Raw genomic sequence first — 27929 nt, forward strand, 5'->3', positions numbered from 1 at the left:
GGGACTTTATTGTCTCGTTTGAGGTCATTTTGACTTTATTGTCGTCTCCTTTGAGGACATTGGGACTTTATTGTTGTCTCATTTGAGGACATTTTGACTTTATTGTCTCATTTGAGGACGTTAGGACTTTATTGTCGTCTCGTCTGAGGACGTTGGGACTTTACTGTCTCCTCATTTGAGGACATTGGGACTTTATTGTCGTTGACAATGTTTAGTTTTTTATACTTATTGGATACTACTGATCCCAAATAGCAAGGAGAAATTAAAATGCACACCAAACATAAGTTCAGGTCTCGGGAGGTTAAGACGTGTCCTTGTGGGAGAATGTCTGCATGCTTTTATTGTGAAGGCGTGTTTCCGCTCTCTCCCCTGCTTTCTCCAGCAGCACAAGAGGCACTTTGTCTCGGCGGAGGGGGTGTTGACAGGAGAAAGAGGGGGGAGGTGGAGGGAGACTGAATTGAACTGGCCCGGTGATCACTTGCACCGCAGACCCCGCAGCAGGACGAGGACAGCGGAGGCCCCAAGGAGAGGAGAGCACCGGAGGGCGGGAGACACAGGACCAACGTGGACCAGATCGGACACCCACGGAGACACCTTGTGGTAATTTGGATACAGAGGGACACCGGGCGGGGAGGGGGGCCCGTATGATTCCTCTCAGTCCGGCTGTAACGATGGTGGTGATGCACCGACAGCAGAGCGGCGGATTCCTGCAGACACACTGCACCACAACCCCGCAACCGAGTGTGAGCTGCTGCTGCCCGGTCAGACTTGCTCGCTTCTCTCCATCAGAGCCTCACCGACGCATCACAGGATCCCCACACCGAAGCTTGACCCAAACAACCGGGTAGCAGCTTACCTTGCAGGCTCCATTCATACTCCGCCCCGTCTGCGGGATGAGACGGGGATTTGCGGCGGGACGCAGAGAGCAGCTTTGAACCGCTTCACTGCACCGGGGGGGTTGATGTGCATGCACCGGCTGCTTTGAGCATTAAGACAAGATGTTGGTGCGATGCTACCGGGGCAAGCTGTCGGTGTGGGCCGCTCTGTGCGTGCTGGTGCTTTGCTGGTTTTACATTTTCCCCGTCTACAGACTCCCCCGCGATAAGGAGATAGTGGAAGAGGTGCTGAGGCAGGGGGAAGTGTGGCAGAAGAACCAGACGGGCATCGATTTGTACAGGTTCGTCTCAGGTCTCAGATTTCTCTCTGTTGCCTTACAGCAGTGTTTCCCAAAGTGAGGCCCGGTGCACACAGCAGTGCACAAGTCTGCTCCTCACTATAAACCCCATACATTGCAGAAAGCCAGAACGCAATGTGCACTAATATCCCTTTTTGTTTATGCTTGTCTCCCCCTGCATCCCCTATAGAGCATAGGGTTCCTGGCACTCAGTGGTGGTGCCTGTGACCTCCTTTGTCTGTATCTGGACTCCCTGAACATATGGACATAATGTCATTGTGATGAGATTGTAATGGATAACCAATTGAATTTGTCAGAGCTTTGGAGAGACATTACAGGAGATACAAGCATCACAGACGCTCTTTATTAAGTGCCACACAGACCATGTGGGTCCTTCATTTGCAGGTTTTTTAAACAGGCAAACCAGATCAAAAGGGCGTGTTTGTCACACCGTGGGCAGCCTGGGTAAAATCTTATTTAGTTAAGAATATGTGCAGACAATTCTCCGAGGCAAAGCCGATTAGGGTAATGAAAGAAGGTGATACCTGCAGAGCAGCGGACAGCAGGGCCTACAGGGAGGGGGTGATGCTCACTTGGAGCTGTGGTTTTAAAGTCATACAGCTTCTGTTTGGTCCAGTAGATTGCTAGGATTAAATAGTGAGTTAAAGTGCTGAGGGCAGCCCCAACTATTGACCTCTCAGGCATTTATCTGTAACCTAAAATATGTGATCATTTTCTCTGATCTGTGATTTGTCCTGTCATTTATACAGTTCACACATTTTACTCTGGCTCTATTATAGCCCGTCTTTTATCAGAATCCAGTGGTGCCTCCAAGAGCGGGCCCTAGAGATGCACCGATCCAGCTTTTTCAGTTTCGATACCGATTCCGAAGCTGTTGCTTTGAGTATCAGCCGATACCCGATACCGATCCGATACCATGGTTGACCTAAAAAGCTATATACCTCTACACGTAGAACAGAAAAGACGAGAGGCATCAGGCATTGATGACTACACAGTTCTTTACTAAGATAAAATGAAACAAGATGAAACAGATCAATGCAATGATGAACTATTGATTTTTAACAAAAATAAACAATTGTGCAACAGCAGTTGAAATAGTGTGAAATACCTCAACATGGCACATTCTCTCCTTCGCTCCATGACGTACATAACTCGCGTCGCAATACATTTAAAGGGAAAGGATCGCCTCGGGTATAGGTTGCATTTTCCGATACCCGATCCATCTATTTTGATTATATCAGGGCCGATATTCGATCCAGATATCGGATCGGTGCATCCCTAGTGGGCCCTGGCCCCCCAAATACAGTTGCTGCCCCCTTAGCAAAAATAATAAGAGGCCAACATTACTGTCTTTAGAAAAATCTATGGCGCGCTCCTTTTGTAAGTTGGCATGAAGTTAGTGGTCCATTGTGAAACTGGACACCAGACAAGGCTAAATAAAGCTTAGGGATGTCAACGGTTGACCATTAAAGATGCCCTAAAACTTCAGGAAATGAGTTAGCGTTTTTCTATTCCCACTTACCTTGTATAGAAGTCAATGGGTTTTGTGAACTGGTTTTTGGTTAGATGCCTGATCTAAGGTCTGTGGTTAATCCAAGCTTACAAGACGTTCATGATTTGTTTTACAACATAAAATCGTCAATAAATACCACTCATAATTTCTAAAAGTTTTATGTGTCTTAAAAAGGTCAGTTGCTAACAAGTGGCTAAACCAGACTACAAAATATCATCACACCGAACATGGCTTTACAGGGGGTACGTTATGTCATGCGATCACAGTGTAATTTGCTTGTAGGCTAACATTAGCTTTTTACTTCTGGTGATAGCATTTAGGCTTCAAAAATCAAAGTGGTGTTCAGTATTTGTTCGCCACAGTGTTTATTTCAGCAGTAATCCAAAATCCAATGGGAAAATCGTATCAAATTTTTGACATGGGAATTCAGTGACAGGATATTGGTTGGCGCCCACGTCCGGTTCAAAAACTCATGTTACTGCAGCTAAACACAGCACTAAAATATGTTCCGAAAGAACATTTTAGCCGTGAAATAGGCAGTGTGGTAACAGAATCTTGGTTTATATTTGATAAGTTGTGGGTTTCTCTCTCAATCCGTTTCTGTACTCTTGGTGGTGGTGGTGGCATGGGTGGCGGGCAATATGATAATGCAGAAGTACAGCCTGTGGTTCGAGCAACAGCCCCCGAGAGCCAGTGAAACTCTGCCAGGTGAGTGGGGAGTGGGGATATCTAGGTACTGGTTAGATAAATATACGACCCATATTATTATGATAGAAAGCTGGTTAAAAGTCGGTGAAGTACCCTTTTAACTGGTTAACCTCAGAGAATAATTTTGACCAATTACACATGCTAATCTACTGCACACCATCCAGGTCTGGTGGGAGCTAATGTTACTTAGGCCAGCAGCTCCAACAGCATTGGTTTGGAAACATTGTGCCCACCCTCTTGTCTCTCTTGAGATGGTGAATAAGTGGCTTAATTTGGGTCCATGTCATTGGTCTGACAACCCATTGGTCCAACATCCCATTAGTCCGATGGTCGGCAGTGCTGAATGGCTCCTGGCGGGCATATTTCTGCCTTGATGGTGCGCCGCGACCGACTCTGGGTCAGCTGGGAAAGGCTTGAGGTGAAGCAGGCTCACAGTTTACGTGTCTGTCACTTTCTTTTTCATTTTAACCCACACCATGATCTTTTCCTCACCCTAACCAAGTGGTTTTTGTGCCTACACCTAACCAGACCTTAACCACAGGGCATCATGATGATTTCGGAACTGACTTCGGAACAATGGGTTTAATATGTTCGGAACAATGGGCTGTCGGACCAATGGGCAGTTCCCCTTAATTTTGAGGAGCAAACCTCCTTTAGCATTGTTAACTTGGCCTATGTTACCTCTGTTAGCAACATTAGCAGTGTCAGCATGGGTAGTAGTGCTAACAATGCTAAAGGGGTCAAAATTAAGACAATTATTGACCAGGGCGAACTTGGGAGAGGGACTGGAGGGTGGCTACCATGTTTTCGCAGGACGCCATAAACAGCTGTAATCCAGAATGAGCGGTGCCGCTAGCTAGCTCCCACCCAACCTAGCTGGTGTGCAATGCAGAGCAGCCAAGGCTAATGTTAGCTAACCAGTGTAGACAAGAGGGTGTGCAGAGAGTTCTGTGTTTCTGCATGTTAACACAGCCAGCCACCCTTCTGTCAGCAAAGCCAGCAGAAATTAAAACAAAAGGAAAGATTGTTATATCACAAAACATTTAAATTTCACCACCTCCAATTAGATAGCGCTTTCAAATGCAGCGCTAAAGCTCACTGAGTCGATGTAGCACTGGACCAAAAGGCTTCATTTGGCGTCCTTTACTCTAAAAGAAATTGATTGGTTACCAGTTAATGGATGTTGGGCTGTCAAAAGTAAAATTACCCGAAACTGACATTCCTAAAAATGCTAAGTTAAGCTAAGTTAGGCTAAATTTTGGCAAAGGAACAACTGTCATTGCCGTTTTCAAAGGGGACCCTTGAATTTTCCCCTCAAGATACCTGAATGAAAGTTGGTTTTTGGGTCCCTACAGGTTTTCCCAAAACATGCAAAGGCTTCTTCCCAGTAAATGTTCTGGTCCTTTAATGTACTCCTTCGAATTAAAGATTCAGGGAGTGCCACTGCCAGACTCCCAGCCGTCTTTTTGAATCCAATCTGTGTGAAACTGTCCAGATACCAGATCTTATTATTTCCCATGTTTTCTCTGCACAGGAAGCTGCTGACAGAATGCTGCGATCCTCGGAGGATGTTCGCAGTGACCAAGGAGAACTCGCCGATGGGCAAGGTCCTGTGGTACGATGGCGAGTTTTACCACTCGCACACCGTCAACAATGAGACCTACCCGCTCTTTGTGCAGGTATGCTATCATAGTAATAACATCTGATAGAAGAAGAACGGCTGACTTTCCCTTCACGGAGCCACAATCCTCTTTACCCCAACACACGACTTTGAGACAGGCAGCTGTGTTCTTAAAGAGCAGATGATGGAAAGTGTTTTTTCTCCCACTCAGCGCAATTTGACACTATTGTGGGGACTGTGGGTTTTAATGCGGATCCTCGTTGATCCATAATGGAGGCGGGGAGTGGGGGCGGTGGAGTAGACAGACACCCTCTGAAGGAGACAGGATTGCTGGTGTAGTGTTCTGCAGCGTGAGGGAAGTCAATATTAAGATGTGGAGGCCGGTTAGAGCAACAAGACACAGTATACGAGTATATCAGAACATCTTTCATTCTCGCTTTTTACTCTGACTTTTGCATTAAACTTCACAATTAATGCATCTTTCACTTTTGTTTCTATAGCGACAGGATGTTTTACAACTTGAGAGGCGCAGATAAGGACAGGTTGAAGAGTTTTTCTGCATTAAATGAGGCTCCTGCTTCTTGTTTATGTGTCCTGTCGTGTTATTTTTCCACTTCAGTCTAATCTAAGATGGGGATGTTTAAACCATGGGTACAAACTGGAGGAGGATGTGCCTCAAGCTCTCTCCCTACCAAGTTATTTCCCCTTTTATTTTCCATGTAAAGCATGCCGTATGGTGCAAAAATGGACCCAGAGTGTGTATTTATGCTCCTGTGCATGTGTCTGTATCGAGATAAGGGCTATTTTTACTTGGCTTCATGTCTGTGTGTGGGTGCGCATGTGGATGAGAGTGTTTGTGCCAGGAAACAGGACAAAATGAGAACCTCTGGTGCGAGTGCTGTTGCCGTGGTTTTTGTATCCAGGGGCAATACATCTCACTAATAACGAGAATTGGATCCTTATTACTGATGCCACAGATTTGCAGCCTCATGTCCTGGTTGGTAAATGCGATGAATATTATGTGACCCTAATTTGCAGTCGTGAGCAGTGCATGTTCATTCATGAGGAATGGGGGAGGTGAATAAATAAAGAAATGAGAATATGAAGCGAGAGACGGCTGAGCTCAGCCACAGTGTGGGTGTACATGCATGAATGTGCAGCGCGGGGTGTTAACCCCAGAGTTTTATGTTTTCACACACCACTTTATTGGTAATAAGTGTATGCGCACTAAATTCAGAACACGCTGGTTCACCCAAATAAGAGCTACCACATTATGTTAATTATTGATCATTTTCAAGCAACAACGCCAAAGGTTTGCTGCATCCAACATCCCTAAATGTGAATATTTGCTCCTCTTCTCTGTTTTATATGATTGTAAACTAAATATTTGGGACTGGGATATTTTGGAGTGCAGGTTGGACGAAACAAGCAATTTGAAAACAGCACTTTTATTTTGTTTTTTTGTGACATTTTATGTATCAAGTAGCAACAAACTTCTCCAGTGAAACAATACCTGCATTTGATCCTTTTTGTACCCAGATCTAAAATAAAATGACTATTTGTATGGTTGTGCTTGCAGCCAATCACCTCAAGCATTCTTAAATATACTTTCAATTTTTTTTTGTACTATTTAAAATGGGTAAAATGCCATTTAATTGTAGAACTGTGCATAGTGTTTTACTTCGCCCAGTGCCTCATTGCTCCGCTTTCTCTCATGATCATCTATCATGTCACTACTGCTGCAGGAGTGTGAGCTTCACACCAGGGATGTTGAGAGTCCGCCTGCCCAGTACACACACACAGTGACAGGACTAATTGCTAGCATCAGATGGCTAATGTTACCTAGGCCTGTCATGATAACAAATTTTGCTGGGCGATTAATTGTATCAGAAATTATTGCGATAAGTGATAATATTACGAAAAAGGCTTCCAAAGTGAAAGTTTTTAAAAATATCTGTTTCTATGGAGACGTGTAAACAGGATAGACAAAGATTTTGGAAAACGATTACGTTGCAACCCAGTTTGCGCATGCCCACTAGGTGCCCAGGAACGTTTTGTTAGCACTTTTGGGACTACTTACGAGCTTACAAATGAACTTAGCACTGCTGCATCAACATCACTGCTACATTGGCGCACAAAGATGTCTGCTGTGCCCAATATTATTAAGTGCATAGCAGCTAACTATGCTACGTAAGGTTAAAATGTAGTTTATCTTTTTTTTTTTTATCACTAGTGTCAAGAGGAAAACAAATCACTGTGCATGCACAGAATGTTCTTCTATGGTGTTTGACATTAAGGTGTAGTGCCATCTACTGGCCTGGCATGGTAATTGCAGCAAAAAGCTTCTTTTTTGTGGAAACAGGGATATCATTTTCACAGCTGAATTTTTTTAAATACAGGATAAATAAAAATATGTTTTTGTTACCTCCGCCAAGGAGGTTATGTTTTCGCCGGCGTTGGTATGTTTGTCTGTCTGTTTGTTTGTCTGCAAAATAACTCAAAAAGTTATAAACGGATTTTGATGAAATTTTCAGGAAAGGTGGATAATGGGACAAGGAACAGATGATAGTTTGGTGGTGATCGGTTGAAGCAAAGTGGATAAAATAATAAATAAAGTCTATCGTCTGACAGCCTCAGCAGCAATTCCAATTTCTAATGAGACAGTGAAAATAGCACCATCTGGTGGCCAGAAAGCACGTCTTGTTCTGCTTGCTAAATATTGTTGTAATCCTAAGGTTGAAATTAATGTTCGGTGTTGGAAAAAAAGAAAGTGAAAAATACAAAAAACATATTATATTCTGTGTTGGTACAAAATTAAAACGAAATAAATTCACCACAGTGTCTCCATGGTGAAGGCATATATAACCTAATAATGATAGTGATGCAAATAACCTAATTGTGATGCAGGCTGCAAAATCTGATGCAGAGGGGGAGGGAATGTCACCTTTTTGGCGGAGGTCTGCAATCTCTGAGTGCTTTTCTAGTTTGTATTGGTATCGTGTGAACAAGGCCTAAGTGGACCACTCAGGACTGTCTCCTTCTTTACTCCAGTTAGCGCATTGCCTAACTGCCTTCCAAAGTACATTGGTTAAGCACGAATTACTGGCTCATCATTACGTGGGATACGTATGAATTTTGGTGCATTACCTTTGTAGGAAAATGTAAAAACACCCTGAATTAAAAAAGGAATTATGAAAAACTTCCTTGGTCTAAAAACACTTGTTGTACTTTGAGTACAACAGTGAACTGGGTGAACTGACCCTTTAAAATAAATCATAGAACTTCATTACACTGTGTGCAGTCTTCTCACTTCTCTTTGTCACTGGGACATAGCTGATATTGTGTTGCTAAATGTCAGACTCCAATACTTCACTCCGCCCGAGGTTATGGTGACACTCTGCCGCAGAGTTCAACTTTGTGTTTGTGAGACTCCTTGTTTGCATGCATGATCTATTGTTAATGTGGTTGCATTTCCTCTGCAAACCTATACTGTGGCCAGTTGTACGTGTGCTTCTCAGAATGAAAGGAAGTAGTAGTTAAGTGGGATGGACGAAGCACAAGCTCACACACACACTTATATATTCTCTGTCTTCTCAACTACCACTGTGGTGATTGCAGGTTTGAACACAGACAACCAGCCACGCTACACCAAGCTGGGAACGGCTACAGTATCTGGGCATCTGCCAGGGAATGTGCCAATTAGGGCTTTGACAGTTAATTGCTGGTTAGTTCAATGGCTCAAACAGAGTGTCCGTACAAACAGTCCACTAGACTGTACGGCAGATTCACATGATCTCTTCTTTTCAGCATCTTCAAAAGTGTGACAGTTTCTGAGGATGCACTGATTGTGAAATTCTAGGCCAATAACTTCACCAACGTTTAGAACAATCATTTGGCAGTACAGGTGTTTTTTGTGTGGTTGTTGTTGTTTATTTTGTTGTTCTTGTTTTTAAAGTGCGTCCCCTAATGTTTACTGCGTCCTTTCGTCCCAAAGGTGTCCAAGGGTGAGATTTCTGTCCATCTCAAACACTTTCTCTCTTGGTACTTGGGGCGACAGCAAGCCATTAGTCTCAAGCCCTGCTTTTTAGCCTGTGCTAAATTGATGTGACACAGCAGAAAAACATCAGTGAATGTCCAATTTACCGATAGACTGATGATGATGAAAAACATTTTTAAACAAATATTAGCTTTAAAAGCCTTTTCACGATATAAAAAATGTCACAATTCTGTCTCTAAGATCTATTTTATATCCCTGTGAAAATATCAACAAATTTCTTCTTCAGACAGCTTCAAACTATATTACAAGATTACATTTGAACACTCCATGATAACATTCAAATTTACCTTCACCCCAATACTTAATTGTTACTGAACAAAGCATGAACGTATCATAATATAATTGAGTGCAAACTCCAGTACCTTTTAGTTCCAGCCACTGGTTACTAACAACTAACATTTACTAGCTCTCCTCCTGCTGATTCCAACACAGATTTGTTGTTCACAATGTAGCATTATCAGGAAAACAACAGGAAGTGTCAGTAGTAAATTTACGGCTTCCTTTTGCCCAGAAGGTGTCCTGGGGGAGATCTCTCTTCATCCCAAACACTTTTCTCTTGTCCCCAGGATGACGGCACACCATTAGTCTCGAGCCCTGCATTTTAGCCTGCGCAAAATTGATGTAACAGAACAGAATATCATCGTTGAATGTCTTATTTACGGACTGATGGCAAGCAACAAGGGGAATATTGGCTGATATCAGTGTTTAGATGAGAAATTGGTGCACAGTATGTTGTTGTTTATCCCCGAATCTCATGAAAACACATACATTTGAGTTTTATTTTATGAATCCAGTACTGAAAAACTGAACTGTAAATCCAAACAGCAGCTGGTTACAGCTTCTTTTCTGTGTAACATCATGGTATCATGAAATGTTCTGGCTGCAGGCTGTTGGTCAGACAAAACAAGAATTGTGATGGGTACTGTTCCACCAATGTCTGGTATTTTATGGACCAAAACATGAATGAAAAAAAACAATCTGTATCATTGAAATCAATTGAAATGGTCTTCAGTTGTGGCCCTGCGACATAATGAACAACCAAACCAAAATCCTATAAGATGTTGGGTTAATAACTTTCCAGAAATAGATGAGCCATGTGCGACTGTAATAAGTGCCCCCCTCTCACATTTTTAGCCCAACTTGCTGGTTCCCCTCCCCTGCTTGATGTGCTGTTAGCCGGGTATTGTCCTCTGACTCAACCCCCTGTCACGGTCTAAAAGAGACCCTGAGGCAAGGAGGTGTGTGTGTGTGTGTGTGTGTGTGTGTGTGTGTGTGTGTGTGTGTGTGTGTGTGTGTGCGCGCGCGTGCGTGCGTGTGCGTGTGCGTGCGTATATTCTCAAGTGTGTGCACTCCAAGGGGAATAATGAGCACAATTGTTTCCGCCATCGCGTTTAATCCATGCCTCAGACTTAAACGCAGCCAAGGCAAAAGAGAAAGGACATTTTTGGCCCTTGCCTCACAGAGCATGGTATTTCAGTGTACTGTCTTATACAGAGCTTTAATTTAGATGATGATAGGGCAGCGATAGCCCTCCCCAGAGGTTACTTGTACCCCAGTGGGTACTTCTGCAGCTGCCAGGGTGTATTTGGAGACACTGTGGAGGAGCTCAACTAATTTCAGAAAATACAAATTAGTTAAAAAAAAAACCCACATATTTGGGTCAACTGTAACACCATGTCGTGTCAGTGAGAGTGTGAAAAAACAGTTAGCAAGCTAGTAGAGACGTCTACAAAGTCATGAATAAACAGTTCAAGTAATTAGCCTGAAAAGAGGCTGAACAATTTGCCTGCTGCAATTTTCAAATCGCAGGAGACACAGTATTTGTTAAAAGTAAAATGTGTGTCAAAATTCCATGTTAAATTAAATACTCGCGTGCTCTCAAGATGTCCTGGAGCATCTTTACAGAAACCTTTCAAGTCTGAAATCCTGTTTAATCTCAGTTTGCCAATCCTCAATCCTCAATGCCTATGTGCAGTTTCACATAGATTGACCACGTCGGTGAGTAGAAAAATGTGGGACAGACAGAATGACTGACTGACAGAATGACACACTGACAGTTTCCGCGATTATGTACAGCATACCATACCATGACTTAGTCGTACGAAAAATTAGAAAAAAAAGAAAACATTGGGCCACAGCGATCAGTCGCATTTTAGCCATTTTTAAGCATTTTTCTGTTGTTATAGCGCCACCCAGTTGCCAATTAGAGTTAAATTTCTCCAGTCACCTTGAGGCGTCCTGTTCTACATATCTACCAAGTTTAGTAAAAATCGATATGGCGCTTAGGCCTAGATAAGAAATTAGCTCTCTAGCGCCCCTATTTTGTTTGATGGGGTCAATATTGGGGGGGTCCACTCAGATTATGTGTGGTCATATGCCTACAAAGTTGCGTGATCGGTGAAACCCTTGAGATGTTATAGACCTTTATATGATGAGCCACGCCCTCCGCAATATTCATTGCCTTATAGACGCTCAGTTTTAGTAAGTTTTCCAACTTTTGCCAAGAGGGAACTTTAGATATTGGTCCCTAGATTATGTTCACTGAGTTTCATGCAGATCGGTCAAACTTCCCAGGAAGAGATCGATTTTAAGTGTTTTTCAAAAAATTCAAAATGGTGGAAAATCTATGTAACCAGAAGTTATGGGTTCTTGAGGCAAATTTGTTCCTCACGAGGAGAAGCATCTCTGTGCAAAGTTTCATGCCCATTCAAATTTTGCAATTTCAATCGGTTGCTATAGCGCCCCCCTTTGGCCAACTGATGTAATATTGCTTCATTCGCATCCTCTCATGACCCTCTACCACTGTGCCAAATTTCACATGGATTGACCAAGTCAGTGAGGAGAAAAATGTGGAACAGACACACACACACACACACAGTCATTATATAGTAAAATATTGTCTTTGGTCTTTGTTGTATTTTTCTGCTTGTAAAAGCTGCATTACAATTAAGTGATGTGGTTTTCTAAACTGACCAGACTCTTCTACCATTTGTCTTTATCCAGTTAGTCATTATATACACTTTACTGATGATTAATTCCCAACAATCTCTTGTGTTAATATCATGTGAAAGCACCAATTATCAACTCAACAGTGTCATTGCAATATTGATTGAAAATATTGTTATATTTGATTTTCCTCACCTAGCCCTCATCTGCTGAGTGTAATATGGACTTGGCAATGGAAATGGAATCTGAGTCACACATAAGCTCAACTGACTTTTGTCCACTTCCTCACTTTCTGTCTCCACTCCATCAGTACTCGAGGCTGTGAGGAAGTTCAGCAGGAGGCCAAAGTCCTGGGGTCTCATTTATAAACATTGCCCAAAACAAGGCCTAAAAGAGGCGTGCGCCACTTCCCACGCAAAAGTTGTGATGTATGAAAACAGACCTGATGGGAGAAAATTTGACCCATGCTTACGAACATTTTGAAGATGGGAAATTAGCGATACAGGTGGTGAGGTAAAAGCCTGGTTGTAGAAATTGTCGAATATTTTTGGCACGCACCACTTTTGGCTTTTGTCCATACGTACATTTTTAGTATGGATCCTACGCATTATTTTATAAATGAGACCCCTGCCCTTTGCTGACTAAAGGGTGATTTGTGCATTTACATATTCTTTAATATGAGATAAAGGTATTTTTCTGTTTGATACAAGTAATCAAAGCGCTGCACAATTGTTTCCGCCATCGCGTTTAATCCATGCCTCAGACTTAAACGCAGCCAAGGCAAAAGAGAAAGGACATTTTTGGCCCTTGCCTCACAGAGCATGGTATTTCAGTGTACTGTCTTATACAGAGCTTTAATTTAGATGATGATAGGGCAGCGATAGCCCTCCCCAGAGGTTACTTGTACCCCAGTGGGTACTTCTGCAGCTGCCAGGGTGTATTTGGAGACACTGTGGAGGAGCTCAACTAATTTCAGAAAATACAAATTAGTTAAAAAAAAAACCCACATATTTGGGTCAACTGTAACACCATGTCGTGTCAGTGAGAGTGTGAAAAAACAGTTAGCAAGCTAGTAGAGACGTCTACAAAGTCATGAATAAACAGTTCAAGTAATTAGCCTGAAAAGAGGCTGAACAATTTGCCTGCTGCAATTTTCAAATCGCAGGAGACACAGTATTTGTTAAAAGTAAAATGTGTGTCAAAATTCCATGTTAAATTAAATACTCGCGTGCTCTCAAGATGTCCTGGAGCATCTTTACAGAAACCTTTCAAGTCTGAAATCCTGTTTAATCTCAGTTTGCCAATCCTCAATCCTCAATGCCTATGTGCAGTTTCACATAGATTGACCACGTCGGTGAGTAGAAAAATGTGGGACAGACAGAATGACTGACTGACAGAATGACACACTGACAGTTTCCGCGATTATGTACAGCATACCATACCATGACTTAGTCGTACGAAAAATTAGAAAAAAAAGAAAACATTGGGCCACAGCGATCAGTCGCATTTTAGCCATTTTTAAGCATTTTTCTGTTGTTATAGCGCCACCCAGTTGCCAATTAGAGTTAAATTTCTCCAGTCACCTTGAGGCGTCCTGTTCTACATATCTACCAAGTTTAGTAAAAATCGATATGGCGCTTAGGCCTAGATAAGAAATTAGCTCTCTAGCGCCCCTATTTTGTTTGATGGGGTCAATATTGGGGGGGTCCACTCAGATTATGTGTGGTCATATGCCTACAAAGTTGCGTGATCGGTGAAACCCTTGAGATGTTATAGACCTTTATATGATGAGCCACGCCCTCCGCAATATTCATTGCCTTATAGACGCTCAGTTTTAGTAAGTTTTCCAACTTTTGCCAAGAGGGAACTTTAGATATTGGTCCCTAGATTATGTTCACTGAGTTTCATGCAGATCGGTCAAACTTCCCAGGAAGAGATCGATTTTAAGTGTTTTTCAAAAAATTCAAAATGGTGGAAAATCTATGTAACCAGAAGTTATGGGTTCTTGAGGCAAATTTGTTCCTCACGAGGAGAAGCATCTCTGTGCAAAGTTTCATGCCCATTCAAATTTTGCAATTTCAATCGGTTGCTATAGCGCCCCCCTTTGGCCAACTGATGTAATATTGCTTCATTCGCATCCTCTCATGACCCTCTACCACTGTGCCAAATTTCACATGGATTGACCAAGTCAGTGAGGAGAAAAATGTGGAACAGACACACACACACACACACAGTCATTATATAGTAAAATATTGTCTTTGGTCTTTGTTGTATTTTTCTGCTTGTAAAAGCTGCATTACAATTAAGTGATGTAGTTTTCTAAACTGACCAGACTCTTCTACCATTTGTCTTTATCCAGTTAGTCATTATATACACTTTACTGATGATTAATTCCCAACAATCTCTTGTGTTAATATCATGTGAAAGCACCAATTATCAACTCAACAGTGTCATTGCAATATTGATTGAAAATATTGTTATATTTGATTTTCCTCGCCTAGCCCTCATCTGCTGAGTGTAATATGGACTTGGCAATGGAAATGGAATCTGAGTCACACATAAGCTCAACTGACTTTTGTCCACTTCCTCACTTTCTGTCTCCACTCCATCAGTACTCGAGGCTGTGAGGAAGTTCAGCAGGAGGCCAAAGTCCTGGGGTCTCATTTATAAACATTGCCCAAAACAAGGCCTAAAAGAGGCGTGCGCCACTTCCCACGCAAAAGTTGTGATGTATGAAAACAGACCTGATGGGAGAAAATTTGACCCATGCTTACGAACATTTTGAAGATGGGAAATTAGCGATACAGGTGGTGAGGTAAAAGCCTGGTTGTAGAAATTGTCGAATATTTTTGGCACGCACCACTTTTGGCTTTTGTCCATACGTACATTTTTAGTATGGATCCTACGCATTATTTTATAAATGAGACCCCTGCCCTTTGCTGACTAAAGGGTGATTTGTGCAACTGCCTCAATTTGGGGATCTGTGTTGACAGAAAAAGATGATCTGTTTATAGCTTGTGTTTCTGTCCAGATGTTTGTGCTAACAGAGCTGCTTTCTTCTGCACAGGACAACCCCCTGCAGCTGCCCCTGAAGAAGTGTGCAGTGGTGGGCAACGGTGGCATTCTCCGGCACAGCAAATGTGGACAGGACATCGACCAGGCCGACTTCATCATGCGGTGAGAAACAAGGCGCTCTGCGGGGCTCTGAGTGCAAGCGTGTGCATTGTATATTACCGCTTCACTGCTCCTGCAAATGTGAAGCGGACGTGCCCCGGAGAGTAGCCAAACACCATCAGCCATCAGTGATAATGAGAGCTGGTGTCGACTGTGGCCGAGGGGGAGGCAGACAGAAGAGAGGAAAATGGGCCACATCGAGGGCATGAGAGAAAAGAGGGTCGGCGTGAGTAAGCAAAATAGGAAGAGGAGATGAGCAGAGAGGCGGAAAGCAGAATGAAACCATCTGGTAGGGCAACATAAAAGGAGAGCAGGTGATGAGGACTTTGGTGGAATCACACAAAGAGGATCATTTACATATTCTTTAATATGAGATAAAGGTATTTTTCTGTTTGATACAAGTAATCAAAGCGCTGCATTTGTATTGGTTTTGATTGAGGAAGAAACCACCTCTAAAGGAGCTTTAATCCTCCCCGAGAACATGACATCTACTCTGGCATTGAAGCAGAATGAGCTAAAGGGAGACATAAAATTCAAATGTGTGACATTTGAATTTCAACTCAAACAGAAGGCTCTGTGAGAGCTCCAAGGAAGAGATGCCACTGATAAACAGCCACATGGGTTTACATGGGAAAGATTCAATTGACATGCACGCATCAAATTCAACAGTCAATACTGTAAGTGTTTCCTGACGCATCTGAACGCAGGGCAGAAATACAGATTTATTCAGGTTGTATTAAATATGGCAGCACGGCAGCATCTGACTTCAGCAGCTTGCATGTTGCAGTGTCCATTGATTCTTGAAGTGAACATTTTTATGATTTTCAATCAGCCTTTCTGCACTTCCAGAATGAAAAGCTCTAGACTGCAACCTGTGGTAAAAGGTTATTTTTTACAAGTTACCCTCTGAACTTTTAATAAAATTTAGTAGAAACAAAAAAGTAATCCAGTTTATTTTGTGTAACTACAAATTACAGATGTGCCTTAAACACATGACTTTTAAGCCCCATTGCCACCGCACACACAAAAAAAACACCCAATAACACCTGCTAATATCTGGCTTTTTAATGTTGTGGGAAAGGTTTTAATTGGCATTCACACCTGGGTCATGGGTATTATATAATCACCTCCGGCTCTGATTGACAATTGGAACACAACACAATTTTAGCTCCTTTACTGGCGAGATGCAGTGATGCACCACCACAAAATACCGCCCGTTTCCACCTAAGCAGCGCTCAGTCATCAATCCAAATTAGTCATCACCAAGTTTGAAAGCGAAACTGAATAAGTAAAAGATGTGTAACAAGTGTAAAGTTTTCACTGAGCTGTTTCTGGCCTGTCTGGGACGTTGAATGTGACAGACCAAAAAACCACGCACACTTGCACAGAGAGGCACACGTGTCTGCTGCAGAGCCGCCTACACCACATTGGTCTACTGGCAATGGTAAAGGAATCTATAGCTTCCTTTTAGTAGGTTAAAACCCCACGTAATTGCGCTAATTTTAGTGGAATAGGGATATCAGTAGAATCTACCGATGTACCCTAAACGTCTCATATACAGGCTTCTGGTAACATTAGTGGTATAAAACTGTTAAGTCCAGGGACTCCACATTGCAGCCTGTTACAGTAACATTACATTAAGCTTTCCTCTTGCCATAACCATTGTCTGTGTTTGTGCACATATGGAGCACTTTGAAGTATCTCCTTAGACTTGGTTTTTCCTGGGAAGCCTTTTCCCCACTGTTTTTGTTAGTTCATGCAACTATGTGAAAGCTTCAAGGGTAACGTCTGTATTTTTCAACCTGGACCCTATTTTAAAATGTGTTTAAGTGACTAATGGAGATGCCAGTTTTTAAAACTGTTCCAGTATTGAGTGGCAAAACAGGCTGCGATGTAATAGAAAAACGTAAATTTACATCCGCTAAAAGTGTTTGTTTTTGCCACCGACCGGCTCGGATTATTATTATAAGGTCCCCCCTTAATTGTCCACTACCCCTTAGCCCTCGGCCCTACCCCTAGCCCTTGCCTACTACCCCTTGGCCCTCAAAATGAAGCAAAGAGGGATAGGGGTTGAAATCTTTCCCTAGGAATTGGGAGACCACTCACTACGTCACCGCGTCAGTTACGTTCACGCATACATAACTATTTTAAACAGGAAGCTGTGAGCCATCTACATTTCCATCCGACATCTACAATGGAGTCTCCAGTTGAGTTCATCCTACCGATCGCATTTGCATTAATCATGACAGACGACAGGGGACTTCTGCTAGCTAGATAGCTAGCTAACCAGCTAACATTACGAGGCAGCATAGTTATACTAGCTGGTGTGTTATCGTAATGTGAAAAATCAGACAATTTTGCAGAACAGGACAAATGACAGACGCAAGATAGTGCAAGCTAGCTAGCTAGCTAACAAGCAACCTGACGACGGTAACGTTAGCTATGTATGAACTTTTTTCCCCCGTCTCTTGCTTGGTGGTAGCCATGGCAACGTCTACCCCTCGCTGGCATCTGAAATCCCTCGCTCCGAAGGGCTAGTTTCAACACGCAAATGTAGGGGTAGGGCTAAGGGGTACTGCTAGGGGGGGTATTGGGACTGGCCCTAAGTGTCTGACAACATTATGAAAAGAATCCCAACAGAGATGGACCTTTTGGTTAAAGAATAATATCCTTTTTGTTTGACCAGAAACCCTGAAATCGGCATCGCCAAACACACCAAACTCCATTAAGTAAACCGCAATTTAAGCATGTATAGAGCCAACCTATTTTCACAGCTAACTGGGTAAATTAAATGTTTCAGCAAACCCAGAGTTGGTGATTGTTGAAAGAGTGGAGACAAACCAAGACAGCTTTTTGGAGTTATATTTTGTTTCTGTTGACTTTGAATGAAGCGTGTTTTACAAGGACAAAATTACTGTTTATTTAAATGGAGTCTGGTGGGTTTGGTGATAGGGATTTTGGGGCTATTTCTTGTCAAACAAAAAGGATGTTTCTCTTTAACAAAAAGGTCGACCTCTGTAGGGATCTTGTCCATAATGTTGACACTTAGAATAACAATCTGAGCCTGTCAGTGGCAAAAACAAACACTTCAAGTGGACGTATATTGACAGTGCTGAAATGCCCACAGGGATTACGTTACAGCCTGTCTCACCGCAGCTGGCTGCAGAGCCTTACTGGACCAATTTCAAAAATTGTTGTTCACATAAGTCATTCAGATGGAAAAGAAAGGGGAATTATGGTCCAGGTTGAAAAATACCAAAGTCTCCCTTTACGCACACTGCTGTTTCTATCCTGGTGGTGATATTGTCGCACAAACTCATGAAAAAGCAACTAAAGGACTTAAAATAAGTCCACAATTGTGAATTTAATTGAAAACAATCCATCTGCCTTCAGCAACATATTGCACTCTCTACCTCCTGACTGTCTGCATCATTGTCAGACTGTAAGCACATTACAGGAGCTGATGTGATTGACCATGATCGCAACCAGCCCTCAGCAAACCCACTGATAATGTAATGACAGATACTTCATAACTCGACCCAGTTTCCAAGCATCAGGGCACAGTTGTTCAGAGGTAATCTGATCAGATTGGCATCCTTAAAAGAATAAAATGATTGTGAAATCATATTAGATTGAAGCAGTTTCTGATTCTTCTGCTGTCGTTTCACTTTTACCAAAACATTTTAGCTGAATGTCACAGTTTCTCCAGAGTTGATTGGAGAGTTATTCAGATCAACTGTTGCGCAGGGTGTGAGGACTGACTACTGAGTAGGAACTGAGAGCAGCTTGATGCGTTTCTCCTCTGGGCCAATCAGGGTATGACGACACCCTTTCTGAGGTCTTAAGAGAGCTGAGGAAATGCACAACCAGAGCACTCTGATCCCTCAGTGATGTAAAGCAGACCTCATGTTAGCAGATACGGTCAACCAGAAATTCTGCTCTCTGGGACCTTTTAAGACTTCTTTGCTGTCTTTTCCTGATCTGGTTGAGGGTGACTTTGTGATTCAGACAAAACTCTTCTGTAGGATTGGGATACCTTTGATCCAAAAATGAAATAAAACTCTTAAATTGAGCAAACCCGTTCAGTTCAAAAAGATTTTGTCCCCACAAAACAACTCACTGTCCATATCTGAACAAATTAATGTACAAAGACACAGTCAAAAGTAGTTTCAAACAGTTGCACCTCTGATCTGATCTATCAGCCACAGATTGTTAGAGTGTCCCAAGAGTGAGACCTTAAACCCAAATATGAGAATGCATTTTACCACTCTCGGTTCCCTTATCTTAAAGTCAGTGGGTTTTTGGTTAGCCTGAAATTAGATCTGTGTTTAACGCAAGCTGAAGAGACTTTCAGGATATGTTCGACAACATAATGTGTCAGTATATACACCACTTGTGAACTTTGATGCTTCTATGTGTCTTAAAAAAGGTTGCTAACAAGTGGCTAAGTGAGCCCGAGCTGCGCCAAACACAGCTTTGCAACCTTGTTGTGGTGGTGACATAAGGTCATGCAACCAAAAGCTTTTTACTTCTAGCAACTGCATTAAGGCTTCAATAAACATGGAAGTGGTGTTCATTTGTAAAGATTATCTTGCTGAACAAAACTTTTAAGTATCATAAATGTTTGTTCGCCACAGAGCTCATTTCAGCAATAATCCGAAATTTAAATGGAAAAATCCCAGAGGCTTTTTGACGAGGGAATCAGTGCGATGCTAACTGCCGCGTCAGCCTACAGAAAAACATCTTCCCTGGAGTTCTATGGTTATTCAAATAGTTTTAAGGTCAATGAGATGACACGAAACAGGTGACACTAGGGTTGTGTCATATCATCTTGTTCACGATAAGACAGGTATATTTTTTAATATATGAAAAATTCATATTGTGATATTTGGACTTGTTGACATATTGACGTCATACTGTTACCCACGGCAAGAACAAGCATGACTGAAAGTGAAATTATTAGTGACTCCACAGTGGTTACAAAGAGATGAGCAGCTTCAGTAGTGTTGAATAAACTGTGGTGTCCTGAATGTTTTATGAACAGCCCCGGACTTCTCAGACTCTTTTAGCAAGTTACCGCTCAGAGGGAACTCATTCAGCGGCTCCTCCGGCAGCAGCACAGCATCTCTCCCTCTTCTCTCTTGCCGCGCGCAGACTGCGCACACGGGAGTCTGTGTCGTCAAGTGATTTTGTCATAAACCTACGTGACACTTGCGACTCGACAAAAAAACCCATATATGTGAACGTGCAATAGTTCTGGTATCATAACAGCCGGTCACAGGTTACAGCGTGATATTAGAGGAGAAATGACAGAGCATAAAGGTCCAGGTGGAAAAAAACAACTCAATCATTTAGGATTTTGCTAAAAGAAGGAAATCGCCTGTTGTATTTTGGAGCTGTTTAAATGTGTCATTTGTGGTAGATTTTATTTTGTTGAACTTTGTCACATCATCAAGAATATTGCTATCGCAAAAATACCCTGAAATATCATGATATTATTTGAGGGCCATATTGCCCACCCCAAGACGACACAATTTCTCTACATGCTACTAAAATAGCTTAGCTGGTTTGGCAGTTCTGACAAACATTAGCTCACACTGAACAGTCACTATTACCTAATTTGACACCCACAACTGCATGCAAATGTGTGCCTGAAGCCCTTCTCACGTCAGCAAATGCAGTAATTATCTTAAGGCCCGTCTCCACCGCAGGAACTTCGGGGTAATTTTACGGGGCCGGGGCCATTGGTGCGTGTCTCCACCGCAGGAACCACCCCCGAAGGACAGAGTTCTGGAACTTTTACAGGGGCTAAACAAGCCCCTGCCTCGGAGTAGGTACTCAGAACGGCCCCGAAAAACTCCTGGCTGGGGCTTGGGGTTTGATTGGATATACTCAAGGCGGAATGTGACGTCAACGGAAAGCAACAAAATAGCCGGCATTTTTAAAACTCAGCAGATGAGGGTTAGCTCGTTCATAGCTTCCACCGCCATGTAAACAAACTCAGTAATCTGTTAAAAGCCTCCCGTTGTCGGATACGACATGAAACTACTCCAGTTAGCTCAATTATGTTGTAACTAAGACATCCGCTGGAAAAAATATTTTTTTCACGGGCCACTTTGTGAGTATAGTGAGTTATTACAGACACCGCTATCAGCTAACAGCTAACGGTGTCCCTACGCCCCTACGTCGCCCTGGTCAAAATGGTCGCGCAACGATTACATCACATCCAGAGCCCGGTAACTTTATAGGAACCTTCCTCCTACTCCGCTCTTTCAGTGGAGACACAGCGTTTGAGAGGGCTGAGCGAGAGGACGTTCCTGTAGTAGTTCCTGCCCCCCAAATAGTGCCAGGAACTTCTTCAGTGAAAACGGGCCTTAAATCTCACACACTTCTGCACAGCTGCTGGAAAAATATCCAGGAACTCTGGCTAGTAGCCTGCACTAGTTATCTGGATTTGGTGATGTTAAGGGTGATCCAGTCCAAAGTTGCTTTGAAAAACAGTGCAAAAGTGAGATGGACTAGGTGATCCAGATTAAACTTTTTGAACAGCTGGGCCCTGAACACATCTTTGGTACAAAGTGTGAGAAATTGTGTCCTCAAATGGCAAAATTAGCCCCGTATAGTTGTTTGGACGCACTGATGGCACACTTGATAAGAAAAAAACATGTTATGTGAGTTCGCCTTGCCCCAACCCATCTGGTAACACAGCCTTCTATTTTGGCGTCACATGTTTGATAAGTTGAGTCTGTTTGAAAAAGGTAATTTTACCAGCCAGCCCACGTCACTGTAAGCTTCGCCATCTGGAAGTAAGAAAATGTCTTGTCGCCATTGATACAGATTTCTGCCAAACTGTGACCCAACAATTTCAGGCCCCTTGAACTCATTAATCTAGAGTAGCACTTCAGGCAACCAGATTTAACTGACTGGAGATCACCAGGCAAATGAAAGTTTAAAGTGAGAGTATCCCAAGAGCTGCACTGAGACAGCTGAACCTAAACTGAAGCCGGAGCTTATCAAAAGTTTGAAAGAAAAGTAGGACTGATAAACCCTGAGGGAGGAAACTTGACACAGCAAGGACACAAAGGCATTTTCAGTATTCACAGAAACAAAGTGTCCTTTTCCAGCATTCCTGTATTTGCTCTGTCTGCTGAACATAAACAGCTCTGATGTGTTAAACCACGTATGAGACGTGCAGGAGGTAACGTTGCATGATAATTTTAATTTAACTGTATTTCCTTTGTCCCTGAGCCAGATTTTGGACATTGAACCCTGCATAATTTTGAGTCTGATATTGATTTAATATTAACTTTAATTACAAATGACACAAATACACATTTTAATGAAATGTGTATTTGTGTGTTGTAAGCTATAATAGTATTTTATGCCTTTTTTTCATTGAAAGAATACCTGTCTCTTGGGGTTGCTGTTATTTCCACCACACTGTAAAAAGCACATGGCCAGATAGTTGGCTCCATGGAGGGAACTGGAATAAGAGGAAATCAGGGTCAGTTTTATGTTAAATCAAGAATATCAGGAGGTAGAGTGGGTCATCAGCCAATCGGAAGATCAGTGTTTTGCTCTCTGGCTCCTCCAGTCGGCATGTTGAAGTATCCTTGGGCAAGATACTGAACCCCAAATTGGTGTGTGAGTGCGTTTAAGCTGAGTAACAGGTGGCACCTTGTATGGTAGCCTCGGCCACCAGTGTGCGTCAACGTGTGTGTAAATGGGTGAATGTGGCATGTAGTGTTGAGCGCTTTGAGTGCTTGTAAGACTAGGAAGGTGCTATGCATAGGGTTAGGTCGGTATGAGGAGAAAAAAAAGGTCTGTTTTTAAAAAAAAAAACAAAAACGCATCAAGTCGGTAATACCGGATTTTCGCCACTTGGGGGCGCAATTGACTCATTTAAAATAAAAAACGACCATAGGACAACAGAGTGACAGTAATAAATTGTTTCTTTTATTCCTTACAAATAAATTTTGCAGCTTACTCAATCAGTGCGAACAAAGGTTGCCTCCTTCGTCTGGCTCAAAGCCAAAGTGTTGCCATAAGTGGCGCATTCTTTGATTTCTTTGAGACTAAATTGTCCGCCATTATCGACTCCCCGTCACTATTAAACAAACTCCAGGCTACAGTAGAGGCCTCGGCGCATGCGTACTCGCACCCCCCTAGCTCAGTCCCACCCCCACCCCCCTCTCTCTCCTGCTCGCTGTGCGCTTGGCGAAGAGGCAGACACAGGTGCCCACAGACTCGGGCGTACTATAAGCAGAGCAGACTCCGTGTAAAAATGTCCGTGAAAAATCCCCGGGATGTGAAAAATACATGCCGAACAATCTTTTGTGCGACACTGGTGCGCGGAGCGGAGTCCGCGCGGTTGTGCTTTGTGCGCACGGGCTTGCGGATGTCCACTTTTACCGGGCGGACCTCCGCGGAGTCCGCTCCGCGTACGTTCCGCCTGAGTATGCGGCCTGGTCGGTCTCAAAAAAAAAAAACAAAAAAAAAAAACAAAACAAAAAAAATCCCCGGTCCAAGATGGAGTACCAAACCGAATTGGTATTACCGAGAACCGACCCAACCCTAGCTATGCAAGTGCAGGTCCATTTGCCATTTATCTTCCATATTGTGTGTATATACTGTATATACATTACTAACACTAAAACGGACATTAGCAAGCTAATATATCAAGGGATTTTTTTCATCTACAGTCATTTCCATCACTTTGTTTAATGTGATAGAAAAGATATATGGAGATGGAAATGACAATCCCACTCTCAGGCTTTATCGCGGAAAATATTGTATGAATACATTTCTCTAAATGTGTGTTAGATATTCTAAAGGTTTCCAGGCCAAAATGGCCCATAGTTGATGACCCTGCTACATGTAGCTACATGCTAATGTCAGGGGAACATGTAATATTGTTTGCTGACGTTGTAAGTTCTCCCTGATTTCAGATCATATTCCTTCTGGAACATGTCTGGTTGTTCCAGAAGGAATATGTCAAAGATTTGAATGATGGCAGCCATTCTGCCAGCTTTGTTGTGCAACTACTTCTCAGCCATGTCATTCCACTTCTAATGTCTCTTCTGCTGTTGCTGCCTGTAATATATTCATTAGCCTCCATTTCTTTTCACATAATTAAAACTCTTTGACATGCTGTTTTCATTGCAAAAACGCACACACACATCCATGTGGGCAGGTCATGTTGCTATCATAATCAGATCTAATCATCAGGGTAATGAGTGCTGCAGGAATGAGTCCTAAAACTGTTTATAGCACTCCCAGTTCCCTCGTCTCAAAGTCAGTGGGTTTTTTTATTGGGTTTTTGGGTAGATGCCTAAAATAAGGTCTGTGGTCAACACAAGATTAAGAGACTTAAAAGTTTTGTTCTACGATTTGCAATACCTCAGTTATTACCCCGCATGGATGTTAAAGCATTTGTGTCTTAAAACAGATGCTCGCTATCAAGTGGCTAAATGAGACTTCAGACCGTCATCATGTTGAACACAGCACTACAGCCTTGTTGTGGTGGCAAAGTTGGAAGTCATGCAGCTGTAGTGTAGTTTGTTTATAGTCTAACGTTTGCTTTTTACTTTGCCGATTGCAATTATGCTTAAAAAAACAAAAGTGGTGCTCATTTGTGAAGATTATCTCGCCGAACAAAACTTGTAGTATTAAAAACTTTTGTTTGCAGCAGATCTTATTTTCTGTAATAATCTAAAATCCGACAGGAAAATCCCATTGGGTAAAGTACAAACGAATAAACTTCATCCCTGCAGCACTCTGTTTTTTAAGTGCTTGAGTAACTAACAACTCTCAATACAACGTTTATGTGGAGTGTGTGTGAAATGTTAAATATATCATGTGTTTTGTTCTTTCAGGTGCAACCTTCCACCGCTTTCAAAGGAATATGTGGAGGATGTTGGAACCAGAACACACCTGGTTACAGCCAACCCCAGCATCATAGAGAAAAGGTGATCAGTCCGAATCTGTTTACTTGTGCAGAGATTTTGAAAACTCAGGGTGCTTTCACACCTGCCCTGTTTGGTTTGGTTCAATCAAACTCAAGTCCAATTGCCCCCTAAGTCCTTTTCATTTGGGCAGGTGTGAACACAGCAATCACACTCAGGTGCGCACCAAAACAACCGGACCGAGACCTTCTTTAAGAGGTGGTCCGGTTACAAACGAACTCTGGTTCATTTCGTTTGTAGTGAGAACGTGTTCAGACCTCGATCCGAACCAACTGCAGTCACACGACACATTGTTTGGGTTAAACATGAGCCTGAGGTCTGAAAGCACCCTATGAATTTGATGTGTTCAAATAACGCCAGGCAGGTGAGGCATTACACGAGTAATGTGACAGTGTGATTGAACACTTAGGGTCATGAATCCCAAAGTTTCAATACCATTGAATGAGTATGACTTTTAAATTGCACCACAATTTTGGAGCTGGAGCAATCTACACAGGCAGCCAAGTGCATTTAATTGTCACCAGTGCACCCTTTGGTCTAGTTTTAACTGCTTTGAAAGTAGGATGTGGTTGATTGAGGGTACAGAGCAACATTTTTTTCTAACACACTAACCAACAGGCCAACCAAACTGTCGGCTTTCACTCCCCCACTGTGGGAGCTCTACTGCTCTGTGTCCATAGAGCACCTATAATAATACACATTCAACATTTGGAGTAAAATATACAGTTCTGTTCATGTCATGTTCTGAATGGTCATGGAAATTTTGTTATGGGCCCTTGAAAAGTCGTGGAAAAGTTTTTTTAAATTTTATTTTGTACATGAAAATGTGTGGGAATATCACCTTGGCATTAATTACATTAAATATATATTCATGGGAGCATAGTCTTGTGAGTGGACTCAAAACATTTTAACACATTTGAATTTATTCTTATGAAATGTTTTTACACATTCAGATATGGTCAGTATTTTTGACCCTATTTTGTTTCCATGAATACACACAAACAGGATTTAAAAAGGGTAAAATAAAATAAAATGAATGAAGCCAATGAAACAGAAGAATTTCCTCTCTGCCTGTTCACTCTAAACTGTAAAACATCCGCTTTGCCAAGTGATTTATTGCTGTATTTAGTCCTGGGTCAGTGTGTAAAGAGCAAACATCACCCATTGTGTTGCTGCATGTGACAACACAGGATACTCATTTCCTTTGTAGACGGGCAGAAAAGGAAGAGGGAGCAGACAGTTATAGAGATGAGTCAACCAGTCATCAGGTCATGACTCAACCTTTAGAATAACTCCGCTCTTTCTCTTTATCACTCTGTCCCTCAGATTTCAGAACCTTCTGTGGTCCAGAAAAGCTTTTGTGGACAGTATGAAGGTCTACGGCTCCAGCTACATCTACATGCCGGCGTTCTCCATGAAGCCTGGCACCGACCCGTCACTGCGGGCGTATTACGCCCTTGCGGACACGTCCTCCAACCTCACCATGCTCTTTGCCAACCCGGAGTTCCTGCGCACGGTGGGAAAATTCTGGAAGGCCCGCAGCGTGCACGCCAAACGCCTCTCCACGGGGCTCTTCCTGATCAGCTTGGCCCTGGGGCTGTGCGAGGAAGTGACGGCCTACGGCTTCTGGCCATTTTCCGTCGGCCTGGACGAGCAGCCAGTCAGCCACCATTACTACGACAACATCCTGCCCTACAAGTGGTTTCACGCCATGCCTGAGGAGTTTGTGCAGCTTTGGCACCTGCACAAAAGTGGCACGCTGCGCATGAGAGTGGGACGCTGCTCCCCACAGGAAGGAGGGAGTTAGAGCTTCTCGATGAGTAAAGCGACAGCGGTCAGTTGAAGTTTAGTGGGCTACAGGAAGCAGATGAAGACATTGGGATTGTGAAGTGGCAGGAAGTTGTCGCCATGACAAAAAATGGGTGCGCTTATTTCCTCTGAGGAACTTTGGCACTGCATCTGTGTCCATACACACTCCTGCTGCCCCCCAAGCTAATCCCTAATTATCATAAGAATGTCCTCCACCCAGACCAGCAGCATCAGGGACAAAATACACACTAACACATGTAGCCAAACACACACACACACACACACACACATTCCCAAAACTCGCCATATCTCCTCCCCTTGTTTCTGAAATTGTGTGTGCATGGATGTTTGTTTGTGGAAAGCCTCAGCTGGGACTAATAAGGGTGAAAATGTGTGCGGCTGGATGGGTTTTTTTTCTGTTTTTTTGTAAGCTGACTACTGTATCTGACTGACATATGGGGCAGCTGGACCAAACCCCCCTCTGGGTCTTTGTCAAACACAGACAGAAGGAGTGGAGGACCAGGGGGAATAAAAAAAGGCACTGAAAGACTTGCGAAATGGGAGGAACAAGGGAGAGATAATGGTATCCTGGTACCTAGTAGCTTGAATAGGGCTGAAATTTAATGGAGGAAAAAAAAAGACTGGCAGGGGGGAGAAGGAGAGTGAAAGCTGGCTGGTATGTGTATGAAAGGATTTTTCTCTCTCTGCTTTTCTTCAACCGAGTGCTTGATTGGCATTCTCTGGTGCCAAACCGAGCTTTAGTTCAAAGCGGGAGCCATTAGAGATGGAGTCTTAAGTACTATATAGCCTAGAATGTTTAGCCAAGTTGCATTTGAACCCTTCAGTGAAAAGGGAAAATGAGTACACCCGGGCGTCCACGTATTGTTTTTGCCAAATGTGATTTTCAGGATTAATGTGAGTTCTTTTTTAGGTTCATCAGA

The 27929-nt window shown here is 42.8% G+C and overlaps 1 protein-coding gene across 1 annotated transcript; it reads left to right on the top strand.

Moving 5' to 3' along the window:
- The first annotated feature begins 380 nt into the window (after positions 1 to 380).
- st8sia1 (ST8 alpha-N-acetyl-neuraminide alpha-2,8-sialyltransferase 1) lies at positions 381 to 27558 on the top strand. Its single transcript, XM_033614933.2, has 5 exons — positions 381 to 1177; positions 4951 to 5095; positions 15108 to 15217; positions 25090 to 25182; positions 26506 to 27558. Exons 1-5 carry the CDS (start codon positions 999 to 1001, stop codon positions 26984 to 26986), a joined length of 1008 nt encoding a protein of 335 aa, XP_033470824.1. The 5' UTR covers positions 381 to 998; the 3' UTR covers positions 26987 to 27558.
- Positions 27559 to 27929: the final 371 nt, after the last annotated feature.

This window comes from Epinephelus lanceolatus, chromosome 23, assembly GCF_041903045.1.
Source record: "Epinephelus lanceolatus isolate andai-2023 chromosome 23, ASM4190304v1, whole genome shotgun sequence".
Lineage (NCBI taxonomy): Eukaryota > Metazoa > Chordata > Actinopteri > Perciformes > Serranidae > Epinephelus > Epinephelus lanceolatus.

What these genes read in the sequence shown, in the direction of transcription:
- st8sia1 (XM_033614933.2), top strand. Translation starts at nt 999, where the DNA reads ATGTTGGTGCGATGCTACCGGGGCAAGCTGTCGGTGTGGGCCGCTCTG. An exon ending in ACGGGCATCGATTTGTACAG is followed by an intron (nt 1,178 to 4,950) that starts GTTCGTCTCAGG and finishes TTCTCTGCACAG; the next exon opens with GAAGCTGCTGACAGAATGCT. An exon ending in CCCAGCATCATAGAGAAAAG is followed by an intron (nt 25,183 to 26,505) that starts GTGATCAGTCCG and finishes TCTGTCCCTCAG; the next exon opens with ATTTCAGAACCTTCTGTGGT.